At 36.0% G+C, this 12,637-nt stretch overlaps 1 protein-coding gene across 1 annotated transcript in view; it reads right to left on the reverse strand.

The window, feature by feature from the left end:
- The window catches only part of Meikin (meiotic kinetochore factor), a 76,324-nt gene that overhangs the window by 40,946 nt on the left and 22,741 nt on the right, over positions 1-12,637 (reverse strand). Inside the window, exons 7-8 of the mRNA XM_074057393.1 lie at positions 10,082-10,121; positions 3,282-3,346 (exon numbers count right to left, since the gene is read on the reverse strand). Of these exons, the coding sequence (XP_073913494.1) occupies positions 3,282-3,346; positions 10,082-10,121 (105 nt within the window). The remainder of the gene's footprint in view (positions 1-3,281; positions 3,347-10,081; positions 10,122-12,637) is intronic.

A 12,637-nucleotide genomic window follows, 5' to 3' on the forward strand; every position in this document is an offset into this window, starting at 1 on the left:
GCCAGGTGGTTCAATTGATAGAGCACCTATGTAGAAAGTGTGAGGCCCTGAGTTCAAATCCCAGTACTACCAAAAAAGAAAATAGCATGACTACTCACATTCTGTTTGCCCTGCCTAATTTTCCTCATTACTCTTCTTTATATATATTTATTATCTTTCCTCCTCCACTACAATGTAAGTTCTATCAGGGCAAGGAATTGGTCATGTTTCCTAGCAACTGAAAGAATTTGTATAACTCTACAGGTACTTAATAAGTACTTTTGTGAATGCACTGAATTAATGAATAGTTGAAATGCCTCTGAAGTACTCAAGAGGAGATATTCAGAAGACAGCTACATAAATGGTCTTAACATCAAGGAAGAGTCTAGGATGAGGGAAAATGCAGAAGCCCTGAAGATGCCTATACATGCATATCAGGTGGTAGATTAAAGAGATTAGAGGGAAGGGAGTATGGCTCAAGTAGTAGAGTACATGCTTAGCAAGCATGAGGCCCTGGGTTCAAACCACAGCACAGAGAGAAGGAGAGTAGAGAGAGAGATTAGAAAAGCCTCACTAACAGTACAGAACAAGTTGAAAATAGAGTATCAGGGACTGAAGATAAAATAGAGGATTTAGAGCAATTAGTCAAAGACAGTGGAAAACACTAAGAAAGAACAAAACAGATCATGCAAGACTTCTGGGACACCATCAAAAGCCCAAACCTACAAACCATGCATATAGAAGGAGGAGAAATAGAAGCTAAAGGTATGGATAACTTAGTCAAGAAAATAATAGAAGAAAACATCTCCAATTTGAATTAAAGAAAGGGTCATTCAGGCATCGGAGGCTTTCAGAACACCAAACAGGAAAGATCAGAAAAGAAATACCCTGACACATATTGTAATCAAAATATTAAATATACAGAACAAAGAAAGATATTGAAAGCTGCAAAAGAGACATGACAAGTCACATATGAAGAAAAACTCATCAGAATAACAGCAGATTTCTCAAGACAAACTCTAAATGCAAGGAGGGCATGGAATGATATCATCTAATCTCTAAAAGAAAACAAATGTCAACTTAGATGAGTGAATCCAGCAAAATTTTCCATGATACACAAGAACTAAAGAAATTCATGACCCTAGACCAAAACTTCAGAAGATACTTAAAGAAAATCTACACATACGCAGAAGAGGAGAAACACAACCAAGAAAATTCAAGAAAGAATAAACCTAAATGAACAGATTGGGAAAGGAGGAATAGGAAAGAAGAAAGCATAATAAAAACAAGAAAATGACCTGAAAATAACACATGGCTTTTAATATTAATGCTGAATGTTAATGGTATTAACTCCTCAATCAAAATGCATAGAATGGCAAATTGAATTAAAAAGCAAGACCCAACTATTTGTTGCCTACAAGAAATGCACCTCACAGGATGACAAGCATAGGCTTAGAGTGAAAGGATGTAAAAAAGATTTTCCAAACACATGGACCTCAAAAGCAGGCAGGAGTAGCTATACTCATATCTAATAAAACAAACTTTAACATTACTCAGAAGAAACAAAGAAGATCGCTTTATATTAATAAAGGGAAAATTCATCAAGATGAGAAAGCACTTGTTAAAATACATGCACAAAATGTTACTGCACCTGATTTCATTAAACAAACACAGATACCAATGGCTCATGCCTTGTAATCCTAGCTACTCAGGAGGCAGAGATCAGGAAGATCACAGTTCAGCCAGGGGAAATAGTTTGTGAGACCATATCTTGAAAAAACCCTTCACAAAAAAAGGGTTGGTGGAGTGGCTCAAGGTGTAGACCCTGAGTTCAAGCTCCAGTATTGCAAAAAAAAAAAAAAAAAAAAGGGAGAAGGAGGGGAAGGTAACATAATACAAGGGACAGGGGTAAATATGCTCAAAATCCACTGTGTGCATGTACGGATTTTTCACATAAAGAAAGATTAGAATCTAGGAATTAGTTTTGAAGAGTTCTCACACTTAATGGCTAACAGCAGGATAAGTTTTCAAAGGAGCCTGAGCAGGAGTTGCCTGAGAAATAATTTCCTATTTATTTCTGTTACAAGACTACAAGATCCTTGAGGGCAGGAAAACAATCATTTTTCCATTTCTTAACACTTAGTAAGAGCCTGGAATACAAATAGAACACAATTGGGTTTCTTGAATTAAGGAATATATAAAACATATCTTTAGAGAAAAACATGACTTATTTCTTTTTCAATTTCAGGTTAATCCACACATAAAAGAATACAAAAGCATATATAATTCTAAAATCAGTACTCTGCCCTACCATCATGACCCCTAATGTTCACCCTCCAGAGTAAAAGACAGTACTCCTTCCAAGGATCTGTGCTTTTGCAAGCTTGGATTTTATCTCTAGAATCATTTTGCTCAGAACAGAAATTATTTTAAATAATTTTTGTACTCATAGTTCCTAACATAATGCCTAGCATTTAGTAAATGCTCATTAAAAGAATTTCTTAGCTGGGTGCCCCAGTGGCTCATGCCTATAATCCTAGCTACTTCAGAGGCCGAGATCTGAGATCAGGAGGATGCACTTTGAGGCCAGCCTGGACAAATAGTTCACGAGGCACCCCCATCTCAAAATAACCAGAGCAAAATGAACTGGATGTGTGGCTAAAGAGGTAAAGTGCCTGCTTTGTAATTGTGAAGCCCTTAGTTCAAATCTCACCAAAAAAAAAAGGAATTTCTTAAAGTGAAGATTATGCAAATAAATACACATACTTTAGTTCATACAAACATTTAAAACCATCAATTGTTCCTTGAAGTTGCAAGTTTACTTCCAAATAGAGACTACAAAATTTGTTGCAAGAAATAAAACAGAAATCTGAGATATAGAAGTTAACAAGGATGTAACTGTAAAGTCTATTCTAATAAGCTAAATATGAATGCCAATAATGCAGGACATTTTGTTGATCTCACTACTTTTCAGTCATCACATTTGGCCACAATATATCCATTTATTTGTTGTCCTCTCCTACTATTCAGACCTGCAAAGGCAGGGAAACAGCCGCTTCCCAGTTTAAATGGCAATGCTTAGTACAGAGTACGTAACTCAGTAGACATTTATTAAATAAATAAATGATGAGTGCTGTAGGGATTGTTAAGATCCACTTTCTAGCCTTGCCAATATTTCTTTCTTAAAAACAACTAAACTAAAAGTCCTCAGTTTCTTGGGGTACCTCGTTTGCTAACACACAGTATATGAGAGCAGAAATAAGGAAATACATACTCATGAATATAGTGTTACCATCTATTACCTGATGCTGAATTTGAAGTACACTTTGGTTCTGGAGAAATATTTTGGTCTGTCAATGTCATCACTCTATGGTAAGAACAAATCAGAGGTATTTACTTATCTTTCAGTAACTTGCAAGAATCCTAAAATCTTAGTTAAAATAAAGATAGTCATATGGAAATAATTACCCTATAGAAAAATACAATCTGTTAGAAAAGCGTTAGAATTTAATGATAAAAGGCAATATATTTACACACTTATCAGTGAGACAACACATGGAGAATAAGGTATATTGTTCAGAATCACACACATGGCTTTAAAGCCCAACTTTGCTCCTGAGTAAACTTGAGAAAGCTGCGTTTTAACCTGTCTTGATTCTTGTTTACATCATCTATACAAAAGGGATAAAAATCTTTTTTCCCAGGATTCTTGTGGTAAGAATTTCAAATATGGGACAATAGTTTTTTTAAATAAATATCCTTTCTCTTTTGGCCTTCCACAAATGAGATTGTTCTTGACTTTATGTGAACAAGAGGGAGAGGATTAAGAAGAGAATTGGCCATTTTAAAGAGAAATATGAAAGAATCAAAGCTCAGACTTTCTTCACCAAAACAAGATCTGAGCAACAGGTGGACTTCTTAGCAAGACAACGGAGTTGAAAGCCAAATGTGAGAAGAAAAATTTAAAAATTCCTATTACTAATTAATTGAAAAGTTGAATTCAGTAAGCAGAGTTTTATTCTTTCCTATTTCCCTTTAAACTCATACTGTCTAAGTAGTTCTTTCTTGCTTCTGAATGAATTTTCAGGTAGACTTTTTTTCTAATTATTGTTTTTCTGATATAATAAATAGCTATTTTTAGGTAATAAAATGTCTAATGTAGTATCACAACTCCAAAGTCAATATAATTTAAATTTCTTTTTCCCAGCTGGGGCCTGATTAAGATTCAGATCACACAATAGGAAAAGCAACCATGGTAGGTCTCCCTTCTATTTCTTATTCTTGTCCCTCTTTTATTTGGTAGCCACTCTTTGGATTCCTCTAGCACTGGATTAGAGGGAAGGAGTTGTAGTAAGGGCTTCTTGATCTTGATCTTGATTGTGACTGATACTACTATAAGATGCCACTGGTTCCCTTTTGATGTGACAGATAGCCAAATGCTGACTCCTTCAAACTGGAAGTATTTTGAGGGGTTCTTTGGTAATTTCTCTATTAATGGAGCACTCCTACTTGTGGCTATTAATGATTTCCTCAGACTTTGCATTTGATGATAGAAATCTCTTTTGATTGAGGTTACTTTACCCTTTGCAGGAAGTCATACTGGGCATAATCCCTTTCAAAGTGATCCATATTGGCCTCCTGTGGAATTCATGTTTGACCTGTAGTTATTATGCACAAATCTTTGTTATGCCAAACACTAAAAGTACCTCTCTATCTTCATCTTTATCCTGCCATTTCAAAACTTCCAACTCTCTTACCTTTAGAGTGTTCAAGTATGAGCCACCAAACAAATTCCAGGGGACATGTGTTGAACCTTTCAAATGATTCTTTTGGAACTTGTATGGAGGTGACAGAGAAGTCACTTACCCTCCTTCATGGGACACAAATAACTATTACCAAAGAAATAAGCATTCTTGGTCTTTTTATCTTCTTAGTGTATTCTTAGCTTTTTCCTAAGTAGCTTCGAGATATGTGATAGACTAATGCTGGCAGATTGGTGTTCTGATCTTATCTTTCACAAATTCTTGTGGGAGGGAGGATACCTGTCATTTCTTATTTTATCTATGAGGAAGGAAGGAGGGAGGAAAAGAGGAAGAGAAGGGAAGGAGGGAGGGAAAGAGGGAGGGAGGGAGGAAAGCAGAAAGGAAGGAAGGAAAGTAGGAAGGAGAAAAAAGAAATAAAAGAACTCTAGGAGAAAATATTCACACAGGACAACTCAACATAAAAATAGTAGGAGCTTAAGATGCTCAGGCAGAGAGGGGAACCCAATTAGCCCTCCTGAGATTTCCTTAACATTATAAACAAGTTCTCAAAACTCCATATATCACGGGCAATTCAGGAGATGGTCAAATTTAGAGGCAAGGTATCTGCCACAGGGCTGCTGTGACTTTTACCACAAAGGTTGCCGAAACGCAGCCTAGTCTGAGTCTGGGTGGAAGACTTCGAGTAGACCCAAAGGGTTTAGGGAAACAACAAAAGACAAGGTGAGGGGAAATCAGCAATGAAAGAGTTCAGATCCTAAATAGAATCTTAAGTTTACCAGTCAATGTCTTTACCAGTGGAGCCCAGCCCAGGTATAAGGCCAACTAGAAACTCTGTAGTATAATAAATAAAAATCCAAGTTAGTTTGTGAATTCCAGATATCCTCAGGCCCCAACTTCATTATACCCCATCCTTGCTACAAGGTCTGCCTCTATGCCACCTTTATTTAGGGTGACTATTTGTCCAAACTAAGTAAGGGCACTCGATCATGAATTATACCAGAAAAACCAACATAAACTGGGACTGCCACAGGCAAATCATGAGGTATGACTCCTACTTACATTCCATTCTTAGGAATACAGAGTGGGGAGAAAAATCTAGATTTAGCATGGATCTAAAAAAAGACTTCTAACTGGAAGTACTTGAGTGATAATAAAAAAGCTTAATTCTTCATTTCCCAGTTAAATAGGGGAGAAGAGTGATGAAGGCCCATGGGAAATTTAAATCAGTTATTTAAAAATAAACAAATCTCTATTTTCTTTGCATATACAAGTGGTAGGTTTTATTTTTTAAGGAAAGGGCAGCATCTAGGCAAAACAAGAATCAGGAACATCCTATTACCTTTGCTCTCATTTCAATGGTCATTTCAACAGTCATTGCAGAGGGTCTACTTAGGACAATATAAATAAAACTCCTTTTTTCCCTTACCTACTATGTCAAAGTTATAGGGTTTTAATTTTGTAAATGTTCTGTTTAATTCAAGACAGCGCCAAAACATCTAGTGGATAATAGTTGCTCCAAACTGGTATCATTATTATCCAAACATCACTCTTTCTTAAGAATGCATTGCATTGTAAACTATGGATTTTTTAAAAAGTGATCTATCATCATTTCCAATAACCTAAGTGATTTACCTTTTATAATTTCCACTGTCATTTATAGAAGAATTTACTAAAGATTAACAGAATAGATTTTCTTTCCTTCCTCACCATTTGAATACAGATATATTTGTAAGAAGGCTACCACACTAAAGCTATTCTCTTCTTATTCTGTATACTTTCCCATGGAGACAACTACATCCTCAGCCAGGACCTCTCCCCTGTTACTCAGGATGGGATATCTGACTAGCTTGCTGGATAGATCCACTTCAATATGCCTTAGGTATTTCACCATCACACCAATCTACTCTTTCAACTTGTTCCCTAAGTCAGAGGTGAGGGCCAATTTGGATTCCATCATCTTGCCTCAACCAATTAGTCATTAAGAACTATAGTGGCCAGGTGGGATCCCAGCTACTTAGGAGGCAACGATCTTGAGGACTGTATTTCAAGGTCAGCCCAGGCAAAACAGTTAAAAGATTCTCACCTCAACAAACAAGCCAGGCATAGGAGACACAGGTTGGAGGATCACAGACCCAGGCTGGCCTGGGCAAAAAGCAAGACTCTATCTGAAAAATAACTTAAAGCAAAAAGGGCTAGAAGTGTGGCTCAAATGGAAGAGTACTTGCATAGCAAGTAAAAGACCCTGAGTTCAAGTCCCAGTACCACAACAAACAAACAAAAAACCTCATTGAGAACCTCATGAATTGTTCACAAATTTTTCCTTTCTGCTAAAGTTCAGGTCCTTCTGATGCCTCACTTAGAATATTACAATAGTAATTTCTTCACTCTAATCACTCCTTCCAAACTATCTTTTTTCTTTGTTGCTAGTTATTTCTTCAAGACAGAAAACTAATCATGCACATCTCTATAAAGAAGAATAACAGGTAGCAATTTTCATTAGGTAAGCAAAAATTCAACAGAAATGTACACTTAAAAGTATATGAATTCTCACTCTGACTCTGGTGTTAGCACAGAACACCTATGCTTTAGATTCCTAACAAACAAGACAACATAGTACTGTTTGCCATTTAATTGTGGTAAGAGAAATCTAGTTTAAGATGTGAAGAGTTGCACATAATTATTTGAAAGTCAGAAAAATCCATCAAAAAGTTATAGTTTTCCTTATATCTTAAGAAACTGAAAGCCCAAATTTGACTCAATTAAAGCATCTGACTCTTAACTCTGTGAATTATTAACTTTTGTTCAAATTCCCTTGCCTCTTATCTACATCTCCCAATAAAATTTTCTGTTCTCTTAACTTTTTTATAGCTTTATTAAGATATTATTAACATATCATATATTTTGGAAACTGCCAAACCATTTCCAAATCACCTTCATCGTTTAAAATTCCCCCTAGCAATGCATGAGGATTTTAACTTCTCCACACTCAAGCTAACATTCGTTACTGTCTTTTTGAATGTAGTCATCCCAGTAAGTGCAAATTGCCATCTCATTAGTTTTGATTTGCATTTCCCTCAGGGCTAATCATAGTCAGCCTGTTTTCATTTCCTTATTGGCCATCTGTATATTATCTGTGGAGCAATGTCTGTTCAGATACTTTGCTTATTTTTAAATTGGGTTATTTGTCCTTTCATAATTGACTTGTAAGAGTTCTTTATATATTCTGTATACAAGTCCCTTACCAGATATTTATGGATCTTCAAATGTTTTCTCCCATACTGTTGGCTGGCTTTTCATATTGCTTTTTCTTCTTTCTCTTTTTTGGCAGTGCTGGGGGTAGAACCCAGGACCCCATACATGCTAGGCAAGTGCTCTACTACTGAACCACATTCCTAGCCCCTTTCATTTTCTTGATGGTGTCTCCTAACTTTATTTTTAAACTTATCTGATTTTTCTGTAAGTTCCTTCAAATTCTTCAAGGGTTAAGGTATTTAAACTTTTCACAATCTGCTTCTGTCCTGCTGAAAATCTTTCAGGGGTTCTTAACACATTCAGGATAAATATAAAATCCCAGCCCTCAAGGTCATTCACAATCCAGACTGTGACTTCCTCTTTGAACTTAGACCCTGTCTCTCTCACGAACAGACTCTACCATTCAGTTCACATACCACAAACCAAACTGTTCCTCTAGTAATATGAGTTTCCTCGGTCTTCCCCATCTTAATAATTGGCAACTCTATTTGTTTTGTTTGTTTGTTTGTTTTTTGCAGGAGCCTCAAAAGCAAGAGATATTGGCATCATTAGTTCAACAATAATAATAACAATAATTCTGTCAGATACAGAATTGCATTAAGTAAATCCTAGTACATAAGTGTTTTTTAGAAACAATTAGGTGTATAATCCTTTGTTATGTATTCCCAGGGCCCAAAAGTGGTCAATCTGTTCTTAAACTTTTATAAAGTTTCAAGAATAAGTAATTAGCACATATTTTGTAAAAACTCCTGAAGCAATACTGAATACAGCAGCTCCTTTTCAGCAATTCACAAAAAGCAAAGTTTTTTTTCAGACTACCAAGAATATAAGGAATTAGATTAGAAGTATAATTCAATTTAGTTAAACAAAACAATCATTTAAAATCCACAAGTATGATTTTTCCCATAATATTGTATTTCATTTGATATAAATTAGGAACAAAAAACATGTACCTTGGAGACTTCTTGCTTTAAGAGAGAAATAATTTTGGCAATTGTGCAAGAACTAGAATGGCATGTCAATTTTACAGAATTTCAGAAAGCTAGACTGACAGAAAACCAAGTAAGGAAAGAACAAGAAGGAAATGATTTCTACCAGTACATCCAAACTTGTTTAATAGCCAATGTGAATTAATAAATACTTAATGATAAATTTGCACAAAATGAAGCTTAAATCTACTAATTCAATTTTAACCAAGTAACTTCAGTAAGAAATGTATCAAACACATTTTATAAAATGTTATTTTACAGATCTGCTATTAAGTCAAACTATGGAGTCAGTCTTGACTATATTTTCTCCCAACCTAGCATTCAGTCCATCAACAGATCTTGTCAGTTCTACTTTTAAAATACATCCAAAATCTGTCATCTCCCCACCTCTGCTCTTCCCACTCTGGTCCACACTCAGAGAACAATAGCATCCTAACTATCATCTTCTTAATTCCTTGCTTCCTCATAATTTATTCTCATAACAGCCAGGGAGATTCCCCTACAATGAGTCATGCCATGTGATTCCTCAAAGTCTTCCTAACTCACTCACATTGGACTACAATGCCTCCTGCTTCTTTTCTCACTTCAACTACCTCTCTACTCCAGATGCCCAGGCTGTCCTTCTTGCCTCAGGGCTCTCCTGACTATCTCATCTACCTAGAATACTCTTTCACCAAGCTTGCTCTGTCTCTTTCTTTACACATCTGCTCAAATGTCCTCCTTTTCAATGAGGACTCCCCTGAAAACACTATGTAAAATAGCAAACCTCCACCCTAATACTCCTTTTCCCCATCTTGCTTTATTTTTCCCCATACCATTCATTACCATATAACACAGTATAAATTTACTTGCTTATTTGTTTATTATTCATCACTTCCAACTAGAATGTGGACTCAGGGGGGCAGAGATTTTGTTTGTAATCAAGTTTGTTTATTACTATATGTCCAGCAATTAGAACAGTCCTAGCACATAGAAAATCTAAATCCTCAACAAATATTGAATGATAAACATCTGCATTTATTGATTGACAACTGTATTAGCTTCATAAATTTTAGAATACAGGGTTTTCAAAAGCGTAAATAAATTCTTAGTTCTTACATTTTTCTATGATATTTCTGATAGTTTTCTGAAGAAGTACCTAGGAAAGGGACAAAAATCAATCAATTAGAAATAGACATAATTCAAAGACAAATAAGAGATTAAAATTATTCTAGGTAAAAATAAATATTTTCCCAAACATACATAGTGACAGTGCAATTTGTTTGTATAATTTTATTGTTTTATATCATTTTTCATGTCTACTACTTGTTAGGTAAAAATATTTTCAAAATATCAAAGTAAATCAAAAAGTGCTAAAAAAAAAAGTGTTACAAACTATTATGAGATACAGGAATCTGTCACCTTGTTCATAATCTGAAGTGTTTTATAACTATTTCATTAGGATTCTTACAATAATGCTATCAGTCAAATATACCAATTTATTATCCCCATTTTACATATGAGAAAATAATAACTGGCCAAGTAATAAAACTATAGCTAGATAAAATTAGGTCACATAGTCCAGTAACAAATATCTACATATGTGTACTAGGAGGTTGATTAGTCAAGAGACTTTCCCAGTAAACACTTTGTTGCCTCAGGTACACTGGGACATTACTGGGAATATAAGGAACTGTGAGAGTAGTCTTCTGAGGAAGTTGTATCCTTTGGCAGCTGGAGCACTTTGCTTATGTTAATAGAATTTAAAAATCCCAACAGTTAAGAAGAGGTGAAGTGAATGGTGCCTTCCAAGCATTTCCTTGTGAGGGAAGTTCTCAAAACATACAGGACCACAGTAGATACTTACCATGTGCATCAACTCTGTTTTTGCTGATAGCAGTCCTCTTACATTTATTCTATGGTCCAGGCATAGCCTATAACTTAATTCAGTAAGAGCCTGACATCTCACTGGCCAAAGTGACTAGTTCAGAGGTAATTTAAGTCAAGATGGGTCCAGGACTTAACAGTTGGGAAAGAGAAGCACTTTTTTCCATTGGATTGGAGGCTGTGAGTATGTAAGTCTGGGGCTAGAAAGAATTGCTATATGAAGGGATCTGGCTGAGAGTGTAACTAATACAAAGGGATCATGAGTTGAGAGATGGAGAGGAATTCGATTGTACTGAGACCATTTGAAACCCTGGATCAAGTTGCATAAGCATTAGATTTACTGTTGGACTTTTCAGGTTCATGTGGCATTCAACTGTCTTTTTAAACTAGTATCATTTGAGTTAATTTGTTTGACATTTGCAATGGTTCTAACCAAACACTTGCTAAAGTGAGGCAGCTTCTTTGTGTACTTGATATAACTAAAGAAGCTGCACAACTGACTGGATAAAGAAAATAGGAGATATATATGTATATACACATAGAGATTTGTATATATACATATACACACACACACAATGAAATATTATTCAGCCATAAAGAACAAAGTAATGTAATTGTTAAGAAAATGGATGGAACTGGAGACCATCATGCTAAGTGAAATAAGCCAGACTCAAAATGATAAATATGCATGTTTTCTTTCATATGGGGAATCGACTTTTAAAAAAAAACAGCTGTATGTGGTGGTTCATGCCTATAATCCCAGCTACGTCAGAGGTTAAGATAGGATCACGGGATGAGGCTAGCCTGGACAAAAGCAGGAGAGCCTAGTTAAAAAACAAACTAAAAGCAAAAGGACTGGGGGTGTGGATCAAATGGTAGAGTGGTTGCACACCAAGTAAGACAGCCCAGAGTTCCAGACAAGACATGAAAGCAGAAGGGGAAAAATTTGGGGGAAGAAGGGGAATAACAGAAGGAGGAAGGAAAACAAGAGAGGGCAATGGGGGTAAATATGATCAAAGTACCTAGTGTGCAAATATGAAAATGTCATAATGAAACCCATTGTTTTGTACAACTAATTTTTTTTGGCAGTCCAAAACTCTCAAAACTCTGAACTCTGAGTCCTGAACTCAGGGCTTTGCTAGGCAGGCACTCTTCCACTTGAGTATTCCACCAGCCCTTTTTTGTGTTAGTTATTTTTGAGATAGGGTCTTGCTTTTTGCCTGGCCTGGCTCAAACCTCAATCCCCCTAATCTCTGCCTGCTGAGTAGCTATGATTATAGGCATAAGCCACTAGCACCTAGCTGTACAATTTATTTCTTAAAGAAAGAAGACAGGAGAAGAAGAAAAAAAGAAATATTACTACTCAGGCAGCTATCAATTTTCCCAAAAATGACCCTTAACCCAGTATTTAGTTCTTTGACATTCTCCCTGCTAGGTGGGCTGATGACATCCATCCATACTTCCCTCTCCATTTTTCCACTGCCTTCCATCACTATAGAAGCTAGAAAAGCAAAATACTTGGTTTCTCAGGCTCTTTAGTAATATGCAGATATATGATGTAGTTCTGCCTAATAGACCTAGATAAAATCTGCTGGAAAGCATTTGCTCTTCTGATAAAAGGAGCTATGCATAGGTACTACTGAGCTTTCACATTTTTGCCAGGAACATCACTATGAAGTCTAGGGATTTAGCAACCATCTTAGAACTACAGGGTAACAAACCAACAGACTTGGTAACAGGATGACAGAAAGAGCCTAGCATCTCCAGACCTGACTCTGAATCGCAACA

This window comes from Castor canadensis, chromosome 16 (assembly GCF_047511655.1).
Source record: "Castor canadensis chromosome 16, mCasCan1.hap1v2, whole genome shotgun sequence".
Taxonomy (NCBI): domain Eukaryota; kingdom Metazoa; phylum Chordata; class Mammalia; order Rodentia; family Castoridae; genus Castor; species Castor canadensis.